Raw genomic sequence first — 24,469 nt, forward strand, 5'->3', positions numbered from 1 at the left:
GGGTTGTTAACTCAGGTAATTTGTTACTTGACCTAGCTTTACCTCTCCAATCTGGTCTGTATAATACACAAGTAACGTTTGAAAATTATTGTCAATTTAAAATAGGATCTAACGTTCCCTTCGTTCCCCCATTTCTGCGGGGCCGGGGAGGGTAGGAGAGGGGGAGGGGGAGTCAATTTTGGAGGTAACACATTCTAAATGAGAAATCGTAAAATACCCGATACAATGAACAAGTCCCAATATGGCAAGTATTTAGTTAATATAATGCTTGGAAGAGAAATTAAGTTTTGAGGGGGGTGTAAAAATGGTACTTATTTAATATCCCGGTAAACATACGACTAGAAATGCCTCAGGAGAAATAAACTATTGCTTCTTTCTGAACTAATCAATATTCCTTGAAAAATATTTTTTTTATTTTTACTGTATTGCTATTATTCAAAACATTGCATTGTCTATGCCACATCAAACTAGCGAATAATTATCGTGGCTTTTTAGGTGTTCAATTTTTTTTTTCAATGTAATTAATAACATAAAAAAATGATGAAATTTAGATTTGGCTAAGCTCTATTTTGACTACTTTATATGAAGTGAGGGGGTGGGGGGGGTGGGGGCAAGTATTCAGTTAGAATAAAGCTAGGAAGGGGGAAATTAAGTTTTGAAGGAGGTGTAAAAATGCTACTTATTTAATACCCCGGTAAACATTTGAGTTGAAATGCTTCAGGAGAAATAGACTATTGCTTCTTACTGTATTGTCTGGGGCGTGGGTGGGGGCAAGTATTTAGTGAAAATAATGCTAAGAATTGGGAAATTAAGTTTTAAGGGGGGTGTAAAAATGGTACTTATTTAATATCCTGGTAAACATATGACTAGAAATGCTTCAGGAGAATTAGACTATTGCTTCTTTCTGAACTAATCAATATTCCTTGACAAATATTTTTTTATTTCTACTGTATTGCTATTATTCAAAACATTGCATTGTCTATGCCACATCAAACTAGCGAATAATTATACTGGCTTTTTAGGTGTTCAATTTTTTTTCAGTGTAATTAATAACATAAAAAAATGATGAAATTTAGATTTGGCTAAGCTCTATTTTGACTACTTTTTTAGTGTTCCCCAAATTTTTCAAAGTGGGTGTTTACAACTAAGGGGAAACTGGCCCGACCAAAGAGTATTTATATTCTTGTCACTTTTCGTTCCCCCAATTTTTCAAAGCGGGTATTTACAACTAAGGGGGAAACTGGCCAGACCAAAGAGTATTTATATTCTTTTGAATTTTCGGTCCCCCAAATTTTCATAGAGTGTTTTTAAAACTAATGGGAAACTTGCCCGAGCACAGAGTATTTATATTCTTGTCTCTTTTCGCTCCCCAAACTTTTCAATTCGGCTGTTTATAACTAAGAGGAAACTGGCCCGACCACAGAGTATTCATATTCTTGTCACTTTTCGATATCCCAATTTTTCAAAGTAGGTGTTTACAACTAAGAAGAATGGCGGAAGGATCTGTTAGTGAAGTTATAGTGGAGGGCGAGTTGCTAACGAAAAACCTCGTGTGGATGAGTTGAAATAAAAATTTTTATTGAGAAATTACTAACAAGTGTTTTGAGGGATATGTGTTGATTGGCAGAAGGATGTATTAGCGAAGTTATAGTGGAGGGTAAGCTGCTAGGGAAAAACCCATGTTGATGATTTGAAATAATTTTTTTTTTACAAGAAATGACTAAAAGTGTTTGATTGTCAGAAGGATGTATTAGCGAATTTCTATTGGATGGCGATTTTCTACCGACAAAAAAGTGGTGATGATTATAAATAAAAATTTTTTTTAAAAAGAAATGACTTTCTTGTTTTGTTTGGGTGATAGGTCGATTGGCAGAAGGATGTAATAGTGGATATATAGGTGTGTATAAGTTGCTCGCGAATAACCCGTTTGGGTTAGTATACATGAAAAAATTTAAAAATAAAAAGTTGAAACGTTCTATTGGGGAGATGGGTTGATTGGCAGAAGGATGTATTATCCTAGCTATAGTGGAGGGCGAGTTCCTAGCGAAAAATCTAATCTAATAAGGGTTTTTGACCGTAAACTCTAGTTTTTTTGTAAGAAAATTATGGAAAATACAATTCGTTGGTTCATAGGTGAAACTTAAGTCCAGGTATGGATCGAAAAATAAACTATTTCAGTAGAATCTGAGCTAATAAGGGTTTTTGACCATAAACTCTAGTTTCCTGTAAGAAAATTATGCAAATACAATTCTCTCGTTCAAATGTGAAACTTAGGTCCATTCTCTGGTTCAAATGTGGAAAAACCCGTGTGAATGAGTTGAAATAGAAATTTTTTAACAAGAAATGACTGAAAAGTGTTTTGGGGGAGATGGGTTGATTGGCAAAAGGATGTATTAGCGTAGTTATACTGAAGACCGAGCTGCTAGTGAAAACCCGTGTGGATGAGTTTAAATTAACATTTTTAACAAGAAATGGCTGAAAAGTGTTTTGGGGGAGAGGGGTTGATTGGCAGAAGTATGTATTACTGAAGTTATAGTGGAGGGCAAGTTGCTCGCGAAAAATCTAAGCTAATAAGGGTTTTTGACCGTAAACTCTAGTTTTTTGTAAGAAAATTATGGAAAATACAATTCTCTCGTTCAAATGTGAAACTTAGGTCAATTCTCTGGTTCAAATGTGAAACTTAAGTCCAGTTTTGGATACTCATAATAATGAGGACTGATGGTTCTAATTAAATATTTTTTTTTAATAAAAAAAAACTATTTTTTTTAAACTTATAAATTATTCAACTTTATTTTTTTTTTACATATCTTAAAATGGAAAAATATTCTTACGGCTCTAACAATTTTAATCTGTGATTTGCCATCGACACAGTGTGGCTTTCACATTGGTACTTTATGTCCAGATATCGACACTACCTAGTCTATTACATGTATTAAATCAGTATTTTTTACGCAGTAGAACGATAAACACATAAGTCATATCTTTTAAAAAAGTGAAGATGGAGCATTTTAATAATATGTGTTCACATGTCAATGTTATTGTAGCATTGAATGCTGACAAGGAGAAGTATTTAAACTATGAAACAAGTAAAAATGGTAGCACAATTGAAAATGTATGTGTGCATTGTCATGACAGTAAGGAATTTAATTTCTTTGGAGTACCAAAAAAGTTCAACTCTTCTTATGGTGGATATGCAAGAGTGAGATATCCAGAGGTGATAGCACTCAAAGAAAATACCAACATAAAAATAATAGTTGATGAAGAGGGACATCTTCTTGCCAGTGCTTGTGGTAACATGCTACCTCTTGTTACACCCCATCGTCAACTTTCGGGTATTAGCATTCAACGGAAGATCAAAAGAAGACATGCTTACTCTTCTACTAATATCATAAACCATATCTTGTCAACGTGCCGGAACTGTTACCTTTGTAAAAATAATGTTGTAATAGACAGTGAAATTGCCGGAAAAATAAAAAGGGCTTTAGCAGAAAATATCACTAAGGAATATAAAGATGAATCGATGAAAAACAAAGTGCCAGTAAACGTCACTACTATTAGTAAAACAATTAATGAACCAAATAATAGCAAAGATAAAATGCATATTGAACATGTGGATGACCCCCCATTAGAAATGTGTTCACATGTTAGTTTTTTTGTAGTATTGAATGCTGACAAGGAGAAGTATTTGAACTATGAAACAAGTACAAGTGGTAGCACTATCGGAAACGTATGTGTGCGTTGTCATGATACTATGGAATTAAATTTCTTTGGAGTACCAAAAAAATTCAATTATACAAATGGTGGATATGCAAAAGTATCATTTCCAGAGATGTTAGTACTCAAAGAGAATGCCAACATAAAAATAATAGTTGATCAAGAGGGGTGTCTCCATGCTAGTGCTATAGGTAACATTCTATCTATTGATAAAACCTTTCTTCGGCTTTTAGGTATTAGCATTAAAATGAAAGCAAAGAGGAAAAGAAAGGCCTGCTCTGTTACTAATATCGTAAACCATATTTTGTCTACGTTCCAAAACTTTTACCTGCGTAAAATTTATATGATAATAGACAGTGAAATTGCCAGATAAATAAAAAGGGTATTGTCAGAAAATATCACTATGGAATATAAAGATGAAACGATGAAAAATAAAGCACCAGTAAACGTTCCTGGCATTGATGTAACAGTCAAAGAATCAAATAATACCAAAGACGAAAAACATATTGAGCCTGTTCATGAGACACTAGTAAAAATTGTGTATGATTCAAAATGGAATAATGATTATTATACTGATTACGAACCAAGAGAAGACAATAACTACAATAACAAAAAAGAACACGGTGAACTATTTGATGGAACAGATTCAAAATGTCCAAAGTTAATCATTGATATTAATAATGTATCCTAATATATTTTTGTATTAATATTCTACATAACATTATTTCATTAAAAATATTACAGTGGGGCGCCACTTTAAGTGAACTTAGATAAACGCAACTTTTTGGGAATCTCTCCTACTGTCACTCTGTCTGTGTGTCACTTCCGTGGATTTCTCGGCTCGATGTGTGTGTCTTATCTTGGGGTTTGTCGTCGCTGGGTTTATGTCTTCCCGGTCTGGTGTTCTTCTTTGTGCATGTTTCATGTCGGTTTGTGTTTCTTATAGATGTTTTTGTATGTGTGTGATCTCTTTGTGTGTGTTGTCTCTGTGTGTTTTTCGTCTCTGTGTGTGTGTCGTCTCTCTCTCTATTTGTCTCGTCTCTGTGTGTTTTTCATCTCTGTGAGTTTGTTGTCTCTCTGTGTAAGTCCTCACTTTGAGTTTGTGGTCTCTGTGTGTGCGTGTCATGTCTGTGTGTGTGTGTGTCGTCTCTGTGTGGGTGTTTTCTCTCTGTGTGTGTGTGTTTGTATGTTGTCTCTATGCGTGTGTCGTCTCTATGTGTGTTTCGTATCTGTGTTTGTGTCTCGTCTCTTTGTGTCTGTGTCGTCTCTATGTGTGTTTATCATTTCTGTGTGTGTGTCTCGTCTCTCTGGGTGTGTGTGTTGTCTCTGTGTGTGTGTGTCGTCTATGTGCGTGTGTCGTCTCTATGGGTGTTTCCTCTATGTGTGTGCGTCATCTCTGTGTGTGTGTGTGTCCTCTCTGTGTGTGTGTCGTCTCCGTGCGTGTGTCGTCGCTTTGTGTGTGTGTCGTCTCTCTGTGTGTATGTGTGTCGTTTCTATGCATGTGTGTTCTCTCTGTGTGTGTGTGTGTGTGTGTGTCGTCTCTGTGTGTGTGTCGTGACTATGTGTGTGTCGTCTCCTCTGTGCGTGTGTCGTCTCTATGTGTGTTTTGTCTCTGTGTGTGTGTGTGATCTCTGTGTGTGTGTCGTCTCTGTATGTGTGTGTGGTCTCTGTGCATGTGTCTTCTCTCTGTGTGTTGTCGTCTCTGTGTGTGTCGTCTCTGTGCGTGTGTCGTCGCTATGTGTGTGTCGTTTCTGTGTGTGTGTTGTCTCTGTGTGCGTGGTGTCTCTGTGCTTGGTGTCTTCTGTGTGTGTGTTCTCTCTGTGCGTGTTTCGTCTTTATGTGTGTGTCGTTTCTGTGTGTGTGCGTGTCTTCTCTTTGTGTGTGTGTGTGTGTCGTCTGTATGTGTGTTTGTCGTTTCTATGTGTGTGTGTCTAGTCTCTCTGTGTGTGTGTCGTCTGTGTGTGTGTGTCGTCTCTGTGTGTGTGTCGTCTCTGTGCGTGTGTCGTCGCTATGTGTGTGTCGTCTGTGTGTGTGTGTTGTCTCTGTGTGTGTGTCGTTCTCTGTGCTTGTTGTCTTTGTGTGTGTGTCCTCTCTGTGCGTGTATCGTCTCTGTGTGTTTCGTATCTGTGTGTGTGTGTGTGTCATCTCTTTGTGTGTGTGTGTCGTCTCTATGTGTGTGTGTCGTGTGTGTGTGTGTGTGTGTCTAGTCTCTCTCTCTGTGTGTATCATCTCTGTGTGTGTGTCGTCTCTGTGTGTGTGTGTTTGTCGTCCCTGTGTGTATGTCTTCTCTGTGTGTGTGTGTGTCGTCTCTGTGCGTGTGTTGTCTCTATACGTGTGTCGTCTCTGTGTGTGTGTTGTCTCTGTTTGGGTGTCGTCTCTGTGCGTGGTTCGTTTTTCTGTTTGTTGTGGTCTGTGTGTGTGTGTGTAGTGTGTGCGTGTATGGTTTCTATGTGTGTGTCGTCTCTGTTTGTGTGTGTGTGTGTGTGTGTGTGTGTGTGTGGGTTGTCTCCGTGTGCATGTACATTTCTGTATTGTGTATCCAAGAGGTGAATTCAACAAAGAGTTTGTTACTTACTTACTTACTTACTTACTTCCTTACTTACTTACTTACCTACAATTTTTCATTCTGATACCTAGATTTTGACAATGTTATCCCATGTGTCTGACAATAGATGTACGCAAATTTCTTTTCTTACATTGTCGATGTTTTAATAGACATTTTAATTGCTTGATATGCTAACTTACTCTAAAAAATAATGAATGCATAACAGTGTAATATTTTTAATGAAATAATGTTATTTAGAATATGAATACAAAAATATATTATGATACATTATTAATATCAATGATTAACTTTGAACGTTTTCAATCTGTTCCATAAAATAGTTCACCATGTTCTCTCTTGATATTACAGTTATTCTCTTCTCTTGGTTCGTAATCAGTAGAATAATCATTATTCCATTTTTAATCATACACAATTTTTACTGGTGTCTCATTAACAGGCTTAATATGTTTTTCGCCTTTGGTATTATTTGCTTCTTTGACTGTATCATCAGTGCTAGTAACGTTTGCTGGTGCTTTGTTTTTCATTGTTTCATCTTTACAGTCCATAGTGATATTTTGTGACAATACCCTTTTTATTTTTCTGGCAATTTCACTGTCTATTATCACATTATTTTTACACAGGTAAAAGTTTTGGCATGTAGACAAGATATGGTTTATGATATTAGTAACAGAGTAGGCCTTTCTTTTCCTCTTTGCTTTCATTTGAATGCTAATACCTAAAAGCTGACGAAAGGTTCTATCAATAGGTAGCATGTTACCTATAGCACTAGCATGAAGACACCCCTCTTCATCATCTATTATTTTCATGTAGGCATTCTCTTTGAGTACTAATAACTCTGGAAATTATACTTTTGCATAATCACCATTTCTATAATTGAATTTTTTTGTTAGTCAAAATAAGTTTAAATCTATAGTGTCATGACAACGCGCGCATACGTTTCCGTTAGTGCTACCGCTTGCACTTGTTTCATAGTTCAAATACTTCTCATTGTCAGAATTCAATACTACAAAAAAACTAACATGTGAACACATTTCTAATGGGGGGTCATCCACATTTTCAATAGACATTTTATATTTGATATTGTTTGGTTCATTAATTATTTTATCAACAATACTGACGTTTACTTGCACTTCGTTTTTCATCGATTCGTATTTGTATTCCTTATATTCCTAGTGATATTATTTGTCAATACCCTTTTTATTTTTCAGTCAATTTCACTGTCTATTACAACATTACTTTTACACAGGCAACAGTTCCTGCATGTGAACAAGATATGGTTTATGATATTCGTAGAAGAGTATTCCTGTCTTCTTCTGATCTTCCGTTGAATGCTAATACCCGAAAGTTGACGATGGGGTGCAACAAGAGGTAGCATGTTACCACAAGCACTGGCAAGAAGATGTCCCTCTTCATCAACTATTATTTTTATGTTGGTATTTTCTTTGAGTGCTATCATCTCTGGATATCTCACTCTTGCATATCCACCATAAGAAGAGTTGAATTTTTTGGTACTCCAAAGAAATTAAATTCCTTACTGTCATGACAATGCACACATACATTTCCGATAGTGCTACCATTTTTACTTGTTTCATACTTTAGATACTTCTCCTTGTCAGCACTCTATGCTACAATAACATTGACGTTTGAGCACAATGTATTAGATTGCTCCATCTTCTATTTTTTAAAACATATGACTTATGTATTTATCATTCTACAGCGTAAAAAATATTGATTTAATAAATGCAATTGACTAATTAGTGATGCTATCCCGACATAAAGTACCAGTGGAAAAGTGACACTGTGTCTATGGCCGATGATGAAGTAAAATCGTTTAATCCATATTTATATTTTCTAAATTTAATATATGTACAAAAAAAAAAAAGGTTCAATAATTTCGAAGTTTAAAAAAAATTGTTTGCTTTTATGAAAAAAAATTTTAGACTATAACCGTCAGTCCTTAGTATTATTAGTATCCAAAGCAGGACTTAAGTTTCACATTTGAACAACAGAATTGACCTAAGTTTCACATTTGAACAAGAGAATGTTAATTTCCATAATTTTCTTACAGGAAACTACATTTTATGGTCAAAAACACTTATTAGCACAGATTCTACAGAAATAGTTTATTTTTCGATCCATACCTGGACTTAAGTTTCACCTATGAACCAACAAATTGTATTTTCCATAATTTTTTTACAAAAATCTAGAGTTTACGGTCAAAAACCCTTATTAGCTTAGATTTTTTACTAGCAACTTGCCCTCCACTGTAACTTCGCTAATACATCCTTCTGCCAATCAACCCATCTCCCCAAAAACACTTTTCAGCCATTTCTTGTTAAAATTTTTTATTTCAACTCATCCACACGGGTTTTTCGCTAGCAACTCGGCCTCCACTATAACTACGCTAATACATTCTTCTGCCAATCAACTCATCTCCCCCAAAACACTTTTCAGTCATTTCTTGTTAAAAAATTTCTATTTCAACTCATTCACACGGTTTTTTCCACATTTGAACCAAAGAATGGACCTAAGTTTCACATTTGAACGAGAGAATTGTATATTGCATAATTTTCTTACATGAAACTAGAGTTTATGGTCAAGAACCCTTATTAGCTCAGATTCTAAAGAAATAGTTTATTTTTTGATCCATACCTGGACTTAAGTTTCCCCTAAGAATGAACAAATTGTATTTTCCATAATTTTCTTACAAAAAAACTAGAGTTTACGGTCAAAAACCCTTATTAGCTTAGATTTTTCGCTAGGAACTCGCCCTCCACTTTAACTTCGCTAATACATCCTTCTGCCAATCAACCCATCTCCCCCAAAACACTTTTCAGTCATTTCTTGTTAATTTTTTTTATTTCAACTTATCCACTCGTTGTTTTCGCTAGCAACTAGCCTTCCACTATAACTACGCTAGTACATCTTTCTGCCAATCAAACCATCTCCACAAAAACACATTTCTGTAACTTCAGGTTAAATTTTTTTTTATTTAAACTAATCCACACTGTGTTTTCGCTAGCAACTCGCCCTCCACTATAACTTCGCTAATACATCCTTCTGCCAATCAAACACTTTTCAGTCATTTATTGTAAAAAAAAATTATTTCAACTCATCCACATGGGTTTTTCCCTAGCAACTTGCCCTCCACTATAACTTCGCTAATACATCCTTCTGCCAGTCAACCCATATCCCCCAAAACACTTTTCAGTCATTTCTCATTAAAATTTTTATTTCAACTCATCCACACGGGTTTTTCTCTAGCAACTCGCCCTCCACTATAACTTCACTAATAAATCCTTCTGACATTCCTCTTAGTTGTAAACACCCACTTTGAAAAATTGGGGGAACGAAAAGTGACAAGAATATAAATACTCTTTGGTCGGGCCAGTTTCCCCTTAGTTGTAAACACCCGCATTGAAAAATTGGGGGTACGAACAGTGACAAGAATATAAACAATCTTTTGTTGGGACAAGGATCTCCTGAGGTGTAGACAACCGCTTTGAAGTATTGGGGGAAAGAAAAGTGAAAATTATAAAAATATTATTTGCTCGGGCCAGTTTCCCCCCTAAGTTGCAAACTCAGCCTTTGAGAAATTTGAGTACCGCGAAGTGACATAACCATAAATACTTTTGCCAAATATAGATTTAATCATTTTTTTATTCTATTAATAGCTCTGAAAAAAAATCTAAAGCCTTTCCCGCCAAGATAATTATTAGATAGTCGCATGTGGCATATGCAGAGCAATATTTTGAATAATAGCACTGCAGTAAAAATAAAAAAATATTTGTCAAGTACTATATGGTAGCTTATAAAGAAGCACAAGTCCATTTCTGCTGAGTCATTTCAAGTCGAATGTTTACCGGGGTATAAAATAAGTAGCATTTTTACACCCCCCTCAAAACCTAATTTCCCCTCTTTTGCATTATTCTCACTAAATACTTGCCCCCACCCACGCCCCATACAATGCAGAAAGAAGAAATAGTTTATTTCTCCTGAAGAATTTCAAGTCAAATGTTTACCGGGGTATTAAATAAGTAGCATTTTTACACCACCCTCAAAACTTAATTTCCCCCTTCCTAGCTTTATTTTAACTGAATACTTGCCCCCACCCCCTCACTTCATATAAAGTAGTCAAAATAGAGCTTAGCCAAATCTAAAATTAATCATTTTTTTATGTTATTAATTAAAATGAAAAAAAAATTGAAAACCTAAAAAGCCACGATAATTATTCGCTAGTTTGATGTGGCATAGACAATGTAATGTTTTGAATAATATCAATACAGTAAAAATAAAAAAATAATTGTCAAGAAATATTGATTAGTTAAGAAAGAAGCAATAGTATATTTCTCCTCAAACATTTTGAGTCGTATGTTTACCGGGATATTAAATAAGTACCATTTTTACACCCCCCTCAATACTTAATGTCCCCCTTTTTAGCATTATTGTCACTCAATACTTTCCCCCCCCCACACCCCCGACAGTTCAGAAAGAAGCAATAGTCTATTTCTCCTGAAGCATTTCTAGTCAAATGTTTACCGGGGTATTAAATAACTAGCATTTTTACAACTCCCTCAAAACTTACTTTCCCCCTTCCTCGCTGTATTTTAACTGAATACTTGCCCCCCACCCCTCTCCCTTCAAATAAAGTATTCAAAAAATAGCTTAGCCAAATCTAAATGTCATCATTTTTTTTATGTTATTAATTACACTGAAAAAAAAAATTGAACACCTAAAAAGCCACGATAATTATTCGCTAGTTTGATGTGGCATAGACAGTGCAATGTTTTGAATAATAGCAATACAGTAAAAATAAAAAAATATTTGTCAAGAAATATTGATTAGTTCAGAAAGAAGCAATAGTCCGTTTCTCCTGAGGCATGTCTAGTCGTATGTTTACCGGGATATTAAATAAGTACCATTTTTACACACCCCTCAAAGCTTAATTTCTCTTCCAAGCAGTTCATTGTCTCGGGTATTTTACAATTTCTCATTTAAAATGTGTTACCTCCAAAATTGACTCCCCCTCCCCTCTCCTACCCTCCCCTGCCCCTCAGAAATGGGGGAACGAAGGGGACGTTAGATCCTATTTTAAATTGATAATACTTTTCAAACGTTACTTGTGTATTATACAGACCAAATCGGAGAGGTAAAGCTAGGTCAAGTAACAAATTACTTGAGTTAACAACCCCTTCGGTGTTACCTTAACTGTTAATCAGTTTAATCCTTTTTTTTCCTCCACCGTCATACAATCCAATCACTAATTAGAATAATTCACACTCCTATTATTCAAAACATTAATTAATATCGTTCATAGTGTCCAATTTGCGAATCCCTTTTTGCGAAAATGTCAAATACTCACTCTCTTTGAAAAACTAAACCAGACTATACCCACTAAACCAGATTATACCCACCAAACCAGATCCATAGGTACATGCACTGGAAAGGTGTCATGGAATAGATTATACCCACCAAACCAGATCCATAGGTACATGCACTGGAAAGGTGCCATGGAATAGATTATACCCACCAAACCAGATCCATAGGTACATGCACTGGAAAGGTGCCATGGAATGTAAAGGCCGCAATACACAGGATGGAACATAAAGTCCTCAAAGTATAACCTTGATTACTACTAATAATTTCTGTTCGTTTTAAGTTTTAATGTTGCTCCTCACTTTCAGTTGAAAAAACTTGATTTATATCTGATCGTTTTTTAAATAACGCCAGGATACCTGGCTCCATCTCCACGAAAAAATCCGCCTCTCCATAGAAATATCCTCTGGATAGTTCAATCCTGGCAAAAATTTACACCGGACAATTACCCTTAACATCTCCACATATAAAATGGATTCGATAAAGAGAAAGCAAGACATATAAATAAATTTCATATATGAATTCTGGAAAATTCACCCATTTTAAAATTTCATCTAAAAATTTCACCCTCTGGAAACTATCGTCTCCATTGAAAATTCTCCCAGCAGAAAATTCGTCTTCCCCTCCCCACCCGAAAAATGTATGCATACTTCCCAATAGCAAATAAAACACTGGGCGAATTTTATAACCTTTCTCCAGGGGCTGTAGGGGGGTCATTTTATCTCCAAAGAGATAGTTATTGGGCCTTTCAACTATGCTGAACAAAAAAGCTATCTCAGAATTTTGATCGGACGATTTTCGGAAAAATGTGGCACGGGAGGGGGCCTAGTTGTCCTCCAATGTTTTGGTCACTTAAAACAGGCATTAGAATATTTCCTTTCCGTTAGAATGAGTCCTCTCCTGACTTTCCATGCTCACTGGGTCTCTACGATCACCCCTGGGGAAAAAACACGAACTGCTTGATTACCCATCAAAATCCAAACAGAGATCATTGAAATATTGATCGTTTTTTCTGCGTTACCAAAACTACTGTATTATAAAACTTTAGTTTCACAAAATGTAATTAAACAAATAGAAAAGATTTTTCAACTAAAGTGAGGAGCAAGTTTAAAACTTAAAACAAATATAAATTACTCTGTATATAAGGGGGACTGTCCCCTTCTTGACACCTTGCTCATTAAAAACATTTTTAGTGCTTTGAAAATTCTTTTCTAATTGCAAGTTTTCTTACAAAAACTTGGAAAAAAGCCAAACTTCAGAGTAAAGAGTTAAGATCTAAGGTGGAGATATCCCCCTTCATACAAAGAATAATCTGTTCAAATATGTTTCAAATCTTTTCCTTTCTTTCAGTCGAAAAGCTCTTTTTATTTAATTTCTGATTGTTTTCCAAATCATACCCAGGCCTAACCAAGATAGAATTTGAGGTACCGGTCCCTTAAATCCCTGGTCAATTGCTTTTAAAATGTGTAAATCAATTATTATACGTTGATTAGTACCGTCCTACGTTTAAATTTGTAATTTCAATTTTGGATAAAATTTGACTATTCTTAAGAAATTGGCGATGAATAGTAATTTTGGTGAAAAGTCCTTCTTCATATTACTATTAAAGAATTGCGGTTGGATGACAAGGAGTATTATTGTTTGTATGGATGGATATTCGGTAAGACTTTTGATCTTCGACATAACTGAAGTCATCACAACCTCTACAATAGGATTTTCTTATCGATAAATACATTACATACATTCGTTTAAATAGATTGAAGTACTTCATGTAAATAGAAAAAGAAAAATATTACCATTTAAAATTGGTGAAAACTAAGTTCCTAGCAGTATTTGCCACCCAAAGAAAATTTCATTCCGGGGCTGATGATGACATGCCTCGGCTTTTCCACCTCTGTCCTGGTAGATATGGGAATGTAGAATATTAGCTGTATAGAAAAATATTATAATTAATTCCTACTCCCCCTCCCTCTTTCAACGTTTATCTGAAACCTCATGAGGAGTAAGCAGTTTGTCCATTAAAATATACTTTTGTAGGAATCTACCCTACCCCCACCTAGACAATGAATCCCCCCCCTCATTATAGCTGATACGCAATTACAAATCACCAAACATAGCCTAATTTTACTACAAATAAAGCGAATCAACTTGGTTAAATCCAGCACTACCGCCGTGTGGCATTACTTCTTTTGCAACTGGGAAGCCTAAAATATAGTTATTGATACTTATAAATCAATTAGCTTCTCAGGATATTAAATTGATTGCAGATTCGTCCTCTTCGGGGTAAAGCCGTAGTTTGGCGCCCTAAACTGTCACCCAACTACCCCTGCTATTTTGGCGTCTGCCCCCCCCCCCTGGAAAATTTTCTGCCGGCGCCCTTGCTAGTTATTTGAGCGTTTTAAATGAAGATTTCTTGAAGTATTTTGTGGAGCTTTTACACTGCTACTTAAAAACTGACTTACGGACATTCAATGTGTAAACTGTTTCTTATCCGTGAATTAATTTTAGCTGACCTCTTACAAACGTGTTTTTAACACTTAAACGTTAGTTTCATTGCTACCTAATCCTTGTTCTGATATGCTTAAATGGTGAAGTAAGTGATTTTATAAGTTGGATTTGTTATAGTATAATGCAAAAGTATAAGTTTTCATGACAACTTAATATTTAAGAGAAGAGTTACAACTAGACGCATGTCCCTGACAGTGGCGGATCCAGGGGAGGGGCGAGGAGGGCGCCCCCCCTAACGTCGTCTAAAGTAGTGTAATTTACTTAATTAACGCAAGTTTGCGTTAAATAAACTTGCTCCTAGCGCAAGTTTATCAGATCAACCTAAATTGTGCCCCCCCCCCCCTAAAAAAATCCTGGATCCGCCCCTGGTCCCTGATTGTTTCTCTGGTACATGGATTAGGCCCTTTTTTAATGAAAGATTATATTTGACAAGACAGAAGAAACGTACATTCAAAAATCATGCTCAACAAAAGACTAATTGCAGTAATCCAAAACATTTTAGAAAGCTAGAAATTTTGTCTCATCGTTTTGAAAAATTTCTTTAGAAAAAAAAAGAACAGTTGAAATTTTTAGAATTCGCTGGTTCAGTGCAACGCTGAGCCTTTTCAACGTCACTGCTACGAATTCTTAAGGGCGTTTTTTTAGCTGCAGCTTCGCTCATGGCACCTTTTGGATTATAAAAAACTATCGGTCTTACGCCAATACAAGTGTCTGACAGAGGATGACAAAAATTTTGCCAACCGAAAACGACCAAGTGATGTTGTTATAAAAACCCTGGCTGGCTGTGCCTGGTATATAGGCTCGCAATGTCGAGAATTAGGGTGTTCTTCTGGATATTTTGCCTATGATAGCAAAAAAAGAAGAAATAAATGGCTTAGAATAACTGTGTATTCTCAGTCAGCCTCTCTCTTATACTATATATATCCTCTGCCTTCATAATTTAATTGCCACTGGCCAAAACTGTGAATCCAAAATTTTGAGCTCTAAGCCAGAACTTTTTCAGAGGTCAAGTTGTAAGTGTTGTTAAGACAGGCTATGTTAGACCATTTTTGATAATCCTTTAGCTGTAATTAAGCTCTTAGATGTATTAGAAGCGTTCTTTTAATTCTGGTAAAAATCTGAGGATCAATTTTGTACATTCCCTATCGTAACCAGATAAAATGATTACGGTGGCATTCAACTAAATTTCAACTCAACTAAATCATAAGATGATTTAGAAATTCAACTAAACATGTCTATCTAATTTTTATTTTTACTGCCTGAATTCGACTTTAGTAAATGAATAAAGTGTTAGTTTGCTTGCTCCAAGATCAGGTTTGTCATCAAGAAACGCAAATAACTGTCGTGGTCCGAATAAACAGGCACCGCTACTGGGATCATGGGTCTCGAATCGAAGGCTTCCCTACGATGTTTGGTGCTGGATTCCTACGACCTCCAGAAGAGGGTTTGATAACGGACCATGATTATTTGTTTCATTGAAGATGAGAGAGGAGTCCTAAAATAAATAAATTTCATAAATTTCATTGACCCCCCCCCACCCCGAAAAAATCTTTGTGTGAATCCCCTCCCCCCGAAAATAATCCTGGGTATGGCCTTGCCGTTGGGCTCACAGAGGTCATCTGTAGTGAATCAGAAGGTGTTCACACTTTGTACACAGGTGTACACACAATCAAATATTTTCAAATAAACGAATATTCAAAGATTGTAAATATATAGAAAGATATGACATCAAAATTATCAACCCATCTTCAATCAATATAGATGGCCTTCAAGTCAGTTGTCTTTACATTTCGGCAATTATCAAGCTTTCAGTTTTTTATGAATGCCTGACAGACAGTTTGCGTGTGAATCGAGTCACCACTACCTAAACTACCTATCTACTTTGGTTAAGGATCGTTTGACGTTGAGGTCTACGGTTGCTGCACCTTACGTTACTAGACGTTGTAGGAACTATGTTTAAACAATTAAATGAAATTTAGAACTTTTTTGTTCCTATTCTGAATGCTCGCTTTATTAATTTGTTTTCATCACTTATTCTTTATCCTTTTTTAGGATCCTTGTGACTATGTTCGTCTCTGCTTTTTGGCATGGTTTATACCCTGGTTATTATTTAGCCCTTTGCTCAGCTGCGGTGGCTGTATTCTGTGAGGATGTCTTTATTAAAGAGTTAAAAAGCAGGGTAAGTATTTCTATTTCATCATGAATTTTTCACATCTTCCATTAGATGAGTCAAAATTGATTGTAACCGTTAGAAGAATATGCTCCTTTTACCAGAGCAGTGGACTACCGTTTCTCAGTATTCTAATCCTGTAGAGTCCTTTCTGAGCATCTTAAGTACAAGCGCTAATTTTTCTCAAGATCATTATGAAAAGAATGAGTTTCTGTGCAAAAGCTTGATTTAGCCCTTTTTACAAATTCCTATTTCATGAATCTGAAGGATACTTTTATGTTACCCGAAATATCGCGTTGTTTAGATTGCAAAAACAAAATAAATAAAATTATTGGTAAACTGTACCTTTAAAGAGTATTGAGTAATATGTTCAAGGAGAGCAAATGATAAAAGTTGCTTATTTTATCCTCAACAATTACCCCCTTTTTTATCCTTAGAAATTGATGATATAAAAAGACTATGTTTTAGTAAAAATTCACAATCAATTTCGATCTAATCGTGCATTTCCTTTGGTTTATTCAGTCTTTTGTATAACAGAGCCACTCTCTTTTAAATTCTTGATACCAGGTACCTGTGTATCTTAAAATATTCAGTAACTCAAGACAGTATCAGGGGTTGGTACGGGTTTGACCCCCTGCCCTCCCGAAATTTGTGTCTGACTCATAAAAAGGTAAAAAAAAAATGCATATAAACACATTTTTGATGCGTTTGTAAATTTTTTGTAGACCCCCCCCCCCCCGAGCAAAATTGTGAATACACCCTAGCAGTAACCTTATGTATTTGGGATTCTCCCGAAATTCTAGTTCTAAATTAACAGAAATGTTGAGAGGGGGGGGGGGGGTATTTTTCTCAAAGTCCACGGGGGGGAACAATTTTGCGTGTGTGTGTTTTTTTTTATTGAATTCTAAAAAGGTATTGTTTAGTGAAAATATCCCGAAAAGTTATTTTTCAATATTTGGGGGGGGATCTAGGGGGACACACGCTCTCTCCTGCCTTGCTTCTAATTGACGCCACTGCTACTTTTTGTTATTGATGTATTGACGAATGTTTCTTGGTAAACTCAGTTAGTATCCTTTTTGTGGACAAACCGTATCAATGTCATGTTTAGACAGCCTTCTTAATTGTTTGTTTCTAACATTTGCTTTAGTAAAAAGATTCTAGATAGAGCCTGGATCATCTTATGCTTTGCTTCCTTGTCACTAAGGGCCGCCGTCACAGTATCGGCTATCCTTGGAGGCATAATTACATATGACAGAGATATCACAAATATTTGTTCTGGAGTTCGTGAAAGATATCCTTCATAAGAAACTGCCAAAGGATAAATAACACTTCTGGCTACAAAACTATAATTTTTTTCTTAGTTTTTGTCATCTTTCGCTAAGGACTGCTTCTGATTATATAGCTGAAATATTTGTTTATTTTCTTTTTCCTATGACTGCCTTAGTTTAAAAATTCCTTATTTCTTGGAAATGTTTTTTTCTTGTAAGAAAAAAGAATGAGTGACACAAAACAGTAGACCAGATAAATAGCTTTTGTTTTGCTTGTTTTAAGAATATTATTACCATGCTTCTGCGCAAGGGAAGGTAGATTTTCAAGAGCTGGACCTGAGTACCTTTATTCCCCTACTATACCTGCACAAAGGGGTCTGATGAAGGGGCAAAAGATGCAAAATTGTGTTTTCTAAAAGATTTTTCTCCTCTTTTACTGAGGACCGAAATTGATTGCGTAGGAGAAATATTTGTATATATCCGTTTTTTAGTCACTGATTTAGTTGAAAAATTTCCTCATTTCTTGGAATTTTTTCCAAGTTTTTTTTCCAAAGCTGAGGAATACAAAACAGTTGAACAAATAAATAGCGCTTCAGGATTCAGAAACGTGTTGGTTTTTTTTTTCTTTTACTGGGGACTGCTATTTATTATGTAGCCAAAATGTTGACATATATCAGTTTTTCAATCAATCATTTAGTTGGGAATTTCCTCATTTTTGAATTTTTTTTTTGAAAAAAAAAAAGAATTGGGGGGGGGGGGCAAAAACAGCAAGTTAGAACAGCCGAAGTATTGAGCAATCAAATAGTTAATAAATGTGGCAACTTAATACAGAAACATTAGCTTAATCCTGACAGATGGATTTTTGTCCTTTCATCAGCCCACTTTGTGCAGGTATGGTAAGGGGCATAAGTGTACTCAGGTGCACCCTTGAAAATCTACCTCCCTTTGTGCAGAGGTATGATAATAATAATTTTATAAAACAAGCAAAACAGACCAATCCAATGAAGCGTAAAACAGCACTCACCAGTTTGTCTTAGAGATGACTTAGAGCAAATAACTAAAATCAGATTTAACTAGAAGGACTAAAATTACTATAATAAATATAAGTGACTATAAAAATAATCACTAAAATGACATCATGCAGACAATGGTCCCAGACCCGAAGGAGGGATTTCCCTCTCATAAAATAATAAGTTTTTTATGAGTATCCAGATTTGTGAAACAGACATAATTTAGTTTGATATCAGTCTAATGTGCCAAAATAAAAAAAAATGTAGCGCAATCGATAGCGATAATAATTAGTTTGAAATAATTTATAGTAGTATACCTTTTTGGTTAAGTTTAGGTGACATTAAAGTTTGAAATTAAGTGAAAAAGATTATTATGTCACCGAGGGGATAGGAGATGGTATTTGATTAAAAAAAATAATGGTTTGAACAAAATATATGACGAAAGGAGGAAAAATTTAGTCCAATGGACGAGGATAATTCGAACAAAAGAAGAAAAAAATTACGCAGTAGACGATTTTTACTCATAGTTGGGAAGAAGATAGATGGAAGATTTTGATAAAACGAGTTATTGTTCTGACGACTTACCTAGGGGTTAACGAGATCACAGGTCTACAGACTCACAAATTGTCACACTATATCTGCTACTGTTGTTCTCTTCATTTCAATCGTTCATAACACCCAAACCATAGTATTTTGTTACATTCGCTTAAACGCAGTATCTAAATAGTGGTGTCAGTTCACGAAAATTAGAAAAAGGAAAGGGCAAAATGTATTTTTTTTTAAATCTGGGGGGTAATTTTTTTTTTTTCATTTTCTCAGTGAAAATGCCAAAAAATAGCATTTTCACTGAAAATGTCAAGAAAAGTATTTTCAGAATTTAGGGGACACACGCCCCCTCCCACCCCCTCCATTTAACCCCACTGTAGCAAAATTCGTAATGACTGCGTAGTTACGAAGTTACGGGTCCTCGTTTTCGTATAAACGCAGTAGATTGAGTAAAGAAAGAGAAAAAAATGGTAGCTTCAATACAATTTACACGAGAACTCTATTACTTTTTTTTAAGAATATTTCTAAACTGCTAGGCCGTATCCAGGGGGGGGGTTACCCCGTTTGAACCCCCTCCCCCCCCCCCCCCCGAAATTTTTGACCGAGTCGAAAATTAGTCTAAAAAATACATGTAAAGACAGAAAAAAAATATGCTCCCTCACTAAATCCTATTGCATTTTGTGGGTAAACGGTTCTGATCAGCTTACGCAGGATGTTATACAAAGTCTACGGGAAAAAATCGGTTAACCCCCCCCCCTCCCGAACAAAAATCCTGGATCCGCTCTTGCTAAACTATACGTCAATCTATACTCTATGTATCTCAAAGAAGCAGAAGAAGAATTTTTGTAACTTCCTGCCCGGAGACCTACCTCCTCAGGCACTTTCAAGCCTTAGAATATCCGTGAAACCTATTCTAATCACATCTCTTTTTCTTTCTCTTAGTGTTTCCCTCATTCCGAAACATGGAGCAGAAGAAAGGCGACAAAGGCTTATTAAACTGTCACGTTGATAATCCTTTGATGCATTTGTAACTTTTAAGGATATATTCTGTCCCTTTTACGGTACAAGAGATCCCTTTGGATACTCGTTAAAAGATCTCATTATATAGTTTTTGTTTCCACCGTCACTGGACTCATCTTTGGTTTCTGCTTTAAATCCTTTTAAGATCCGGGAAATTCCTTGGGCTATCTTGCTTTTAGTGAGATAGACAATTGTGGCTGTCAACGATGGATAGGCTGGTGAGGATGACTTCTTTTTTTAAAGGAGACCTAATATCCTCTAGCCTATAAATAATAGATTAACCGGAAGAAATACCCGGTGCTTCTACCTATGTCAAATATTGTGATGAATTAAATCAAGTAAACGAAATTACTCGATAAGTGTATTTTTTATTCTTCTTTCTTATTGGGAAAAAAATTACAGGAAAGATTTCCTGCGTGTTTGATATTTAAAACAGAATATCCACATTTAAAAAAAAACGAAACAAAACTATATAAATGCGAAAGTGTTTTTTTTTTTTTTTTTTTTTTTTTTATACTGCTGCCCTATTATCCACAGGTCTATCTTGACGGAAGATCATCCTAATTCGATCATACAAAATAAAACGCATTATATACCTTTTTTTTTTTATTGCAATTTTAGAGTGCAGCGGTAGTAGTAATTCTACGATGTTGTTTGACTTTTTCGTCCAACTGAGATTAATTGTCTATTATCTTAGTATTGGACTATGAATCTGATTCTCGTGTTGATTAGACTATTTATTTATTAATTTATTTATTATTTATTAATTCAACACGCTCGATTGTTAGTCCATTTTGTTTTTCTGAATTTACTCTCAAGGTATTTAGATATTTCTTTTTTTCTCTAAATATTCTTTTTATACGAGAATATGCTTTTTCCAATCGCACATTTGCTCGTATATGCTCTTTCAAATCTCACAAAAGTTGTAAATGGAAGCTTTTGATATTAAGACTGTTTTTCGTTAGGGTGATGCCCAAAGTAACCTGTTTTCAGGGTCATGAATGCGGCCCACCAGGCTCGTGGTAACTTGACAGTAGAAAGCACCAGTTTAAACATATCGTACCACAAGTCTCGAAAAAAAAACAGTTTCAGAAACTGGGCCGATGAGTCTCAAATTCAAACCACCAGTCTCATGGAATATATATCCTTTGCCTAAATAAACATGATGTTTCAATAGGAATTTCTTTTTATATAGAATCAAAGCATGTTTTTTGTAGAAACTTTGGCCGTAGGTTTAACCATTAGGAGCATAGAGTGCTCTGGATAGGCAGGCATAGGATATTTAAGCAGAAGGCGGGATATCTAAAAGAAAGTGCTGGATTTGTAGGCAGAACTGCTCCAGAGATGCTATAAATATCAGTGTCTGTAAGTAAATGCTAAAGTTTAGATGGTAATTATATATCAGAGTGAACAATCACTTTGCAAACAAACCTGCTTAGGGTAGGCAACCACTTTCCTGACAGATTTACTTTAACTTTAAGAAGATAGTAAAACTTTAAACGAGCAGAAACTATCTTGGTGAATAAAACTTTTTAAAGCATACAGGAGTTGACATGTTTTTTTTCGTTTTTGAAAGCATCTCTGATATTTATGGCATCTCTGGAGCAGTTCGGCCTACAAATCCAGCACTTTCTTTTAGATATCCCGCCTTCTGCTTAAATATCCTATGCCTGCCTATCCAGAGTACTCTATGCTCCTAATGGTTAAACTCTATGCTCCTAAATGTTTTTTTTCCGTTTTTGAAAGATAAAATTTCTAGCTGACTCCTAAAAGTTTCCTTTACCTAACGCAACTCCTCTCTGGAAATATTTACGAAAATTGATCCAGCAAGCAGTTGTTCACCCTAGGCTGCTCTGCAGTTATCTACTAAATGTTTTTTTTTCCGTTTTTGAAAGGTAAAATTTCTAGCTGACTCTTAAAAGTTTCATTTACCTAACGAAACTCCTCTCTTGAAATATTAACGAAAATTGATCCAGCAAGCAGTTGTTCACCCTAGGCTGCTCTGCAGTTATCTACTAAATGTTTTTTTTCCGTTTTTGAAAGATAAAATTTCTAGCTGACTCCTAAAAGTTTCCTTTACCTAACGCAACTCCTCTCTTGAAATATTTACGAAAATTGATCCAGCAAGCAGTTGTTCACCCTAGGCTGCTCTGCAGTTATCTACTAAATGTTTTTTTTCCGTTTTTGAAAGATAAAATTTCTAGCTGACTCTTAAAAGTTTCATTTACCTAACGAAACTCCTCTCTTGAAATATTAACGAAAATTGATCCAGCAAGCAGTTGTTCACCCTAGGCTGCTCTGCAGTTATCTACTAAATGTTTTTTTTCCCGTTTTTGAAAAATAAAATATCTAGATATAGGAAGTTAATGATATTAACTAAGATATAGGAAGTTAACTCAGTGAGTTTAGACTTAAAATTTTAAGCGAACAGAAATTATCCTCTTTAAAAGGATATCCAAAGTTACAGGAATCAAGACAGCTATTACTGTATTCATTTTACATCATTGCAACAGCTGGTTGTTAGAGTGTAGTATCTGCAATCTGGTTACACCTACCATAAACTCCTCAAATGAATCTATTAATAACGCAAATTTACTAAAAAGTCAACTTAGACAGTTTTTTCTTTGTGCTACTTTTTGAATCTGATGAAATTTTACTCTTTAAGTACAAACAGAAAAACTACTGTGGTAGGTAATGCACCCCGGCCCCCACCCCCTAATTAGGACATGTCTATGCCTAGGCTGTACACAAAACTTCGGTGATTTTATTGATTTACATTTTTTTTTTTTTGCTTTTTTCTCATCAGCAGTTGGTTCATAATGGAAATAAAGTCAATCTGAAAAACGAAACAAAAAAGTCTTGTAGAAAGCCTGTTTTGTGGAGCACCTCAGCCCAATTAGCAGGGATGAGGTGTTTTTTCCTGGATATCGATTAGTATAGGTACGTTCATTTTTCAGCAAGCGAATCAATCGAGAAAACTTAAAATATACCAATTGCCGTTGTGTTCATATATAATTGTTTTCCATGTCTGTTGCTGCTGTTAAGATAAATTGAAGCTACAATTTACATAGTTTTTGATGTAGTGTAGAAACAACTGCTTGAAAAATTACAAACTTGTTCGATAAAAGTTGAATTTTTTCAGCTCATTCAATTTCTCGGCGAAGTAACTAAGGCATCTTAACTTGGGAACATAATTAAAAAGCCAAGTGAATATTTATTGAGTGTAAAATCCTATGTTAGCCAAGAGTAATGCTTAGCTTTGTTTTACCTTCCACGCTGCTGTAAAGTCGCACGCTTGAGCCTGCGAAAATCCCATATTTGTCTCGAAGCAAGGTCGAATCAGGGGAAGGGGTACCGAGTTTGAACTCCCCCCCCAAAAAAAAAAAAAATTATTCGACTCGTAAAAACTTAAAGAAAATGCATATAAACAAATGTTTTACGCGTTTTGTTAAGCTTTTTTACCCACCCCTTCTCCAACAAAAATACTGAATACGCCCTTGGCTCGAAGTACCACCTAGATGACATTTACTCTATAGTACTGAACTACTGGGGCTAGAATGAAGGTAAGACATCTGTTTGGTCATAAATTTCAGTATATCACATTTGATGAATATATCAGACAAACCCAACGGAGCCTTTCCACTGAGAGCGAGTGATACCTAAAAAAAAAAAATAATTGATATTTAAATCAATCTTGAACCTTGCTCTTGAAGCTGATCAGAACCTTGCTTTATTGTGTTTTCAAGATAATTTTTTAAAGAACATACGAAAATCAGATGTGATGAGTATCCCGGAATACCCAACGGAGAGTATTTTCACTGAGGGGGCATGATGCTTTAAGACCATTTCGTGTTTCAGACCAAATGCCTAGATTATGGTCTGCTTTAGTGTACACGGTGAAAAATCCGTTCGTACTTTTACGCTAAATTATGGTGCAGCAAGTGGGCTATATGTTAAAAAAGCGTACTTTTACTAACGGACGCTAATTCAGCGTTTTTCAGTCAGAGGGCTAAAAATGAGGTCTTCTAGCGTACATTGTGACTGATTTAGCGTTATGGGCGGACCCACTGTATTCGTCACAGCCAATCTCTGTGATCCTGAAATTAAAATTTTTCAACGTAAAATGACCCTTTTCTGTTGCGAAACTACAGTCATTTAGCGTAGTTTTTCGTTGGTTTGGTGTGAGAGGCGTGGCCTTCCAGTTTCATTTCTACCTATCAAAGAAGCCTCCGGGTCTCGCTTTTTTGGCGTACAACTAGACTTCTTTAGCGTAAATGGATGATGATTAGCC

At 35.6% G+C, this 24,469-nt stretch overlaps 1 protein-coding gene across 1 annotated transcript in view; it reads left to right on the plus strand.

Annotated features, from left to right (window-relative positions):
• The window catches only part of LOC148956130 (membrane-bound acylglycerophosphatidylinositol O-acyltransferase mboat7-like), a 265,838-nt gene that overhangs the window by 213,579 nt on the left and 27,790 nt on the right, over positions 1-24,469 (plus strand). Inside the window, exon 8 of the mRNA XM_089089363.1 lies at positions 16,217-16,343. Within this exon, the coding sequence (XP_088945489.1) occupies positions 16,217-16,343 (127 nt within the window). The remainder of the gene's footprint in view (positions 1-16,216; positions 16,344-24,469) is intronic.

Source organism: Artemia sp. Qi Xiang Cuo, chromosome 1, assembly GCF_049724085.1.
Source record: "Artemia sp. Qi Xiang Cuo chromosome 1, ASM4972408v1, whole genome shotgun sequence".
Lineage (NCBI taxonomy): Eukaryota > Metazoa > Arthropoda > Branchiopoda > Anostraca > Artemiidae > Artemia > Artemia sp. Qi Xiang Cuo.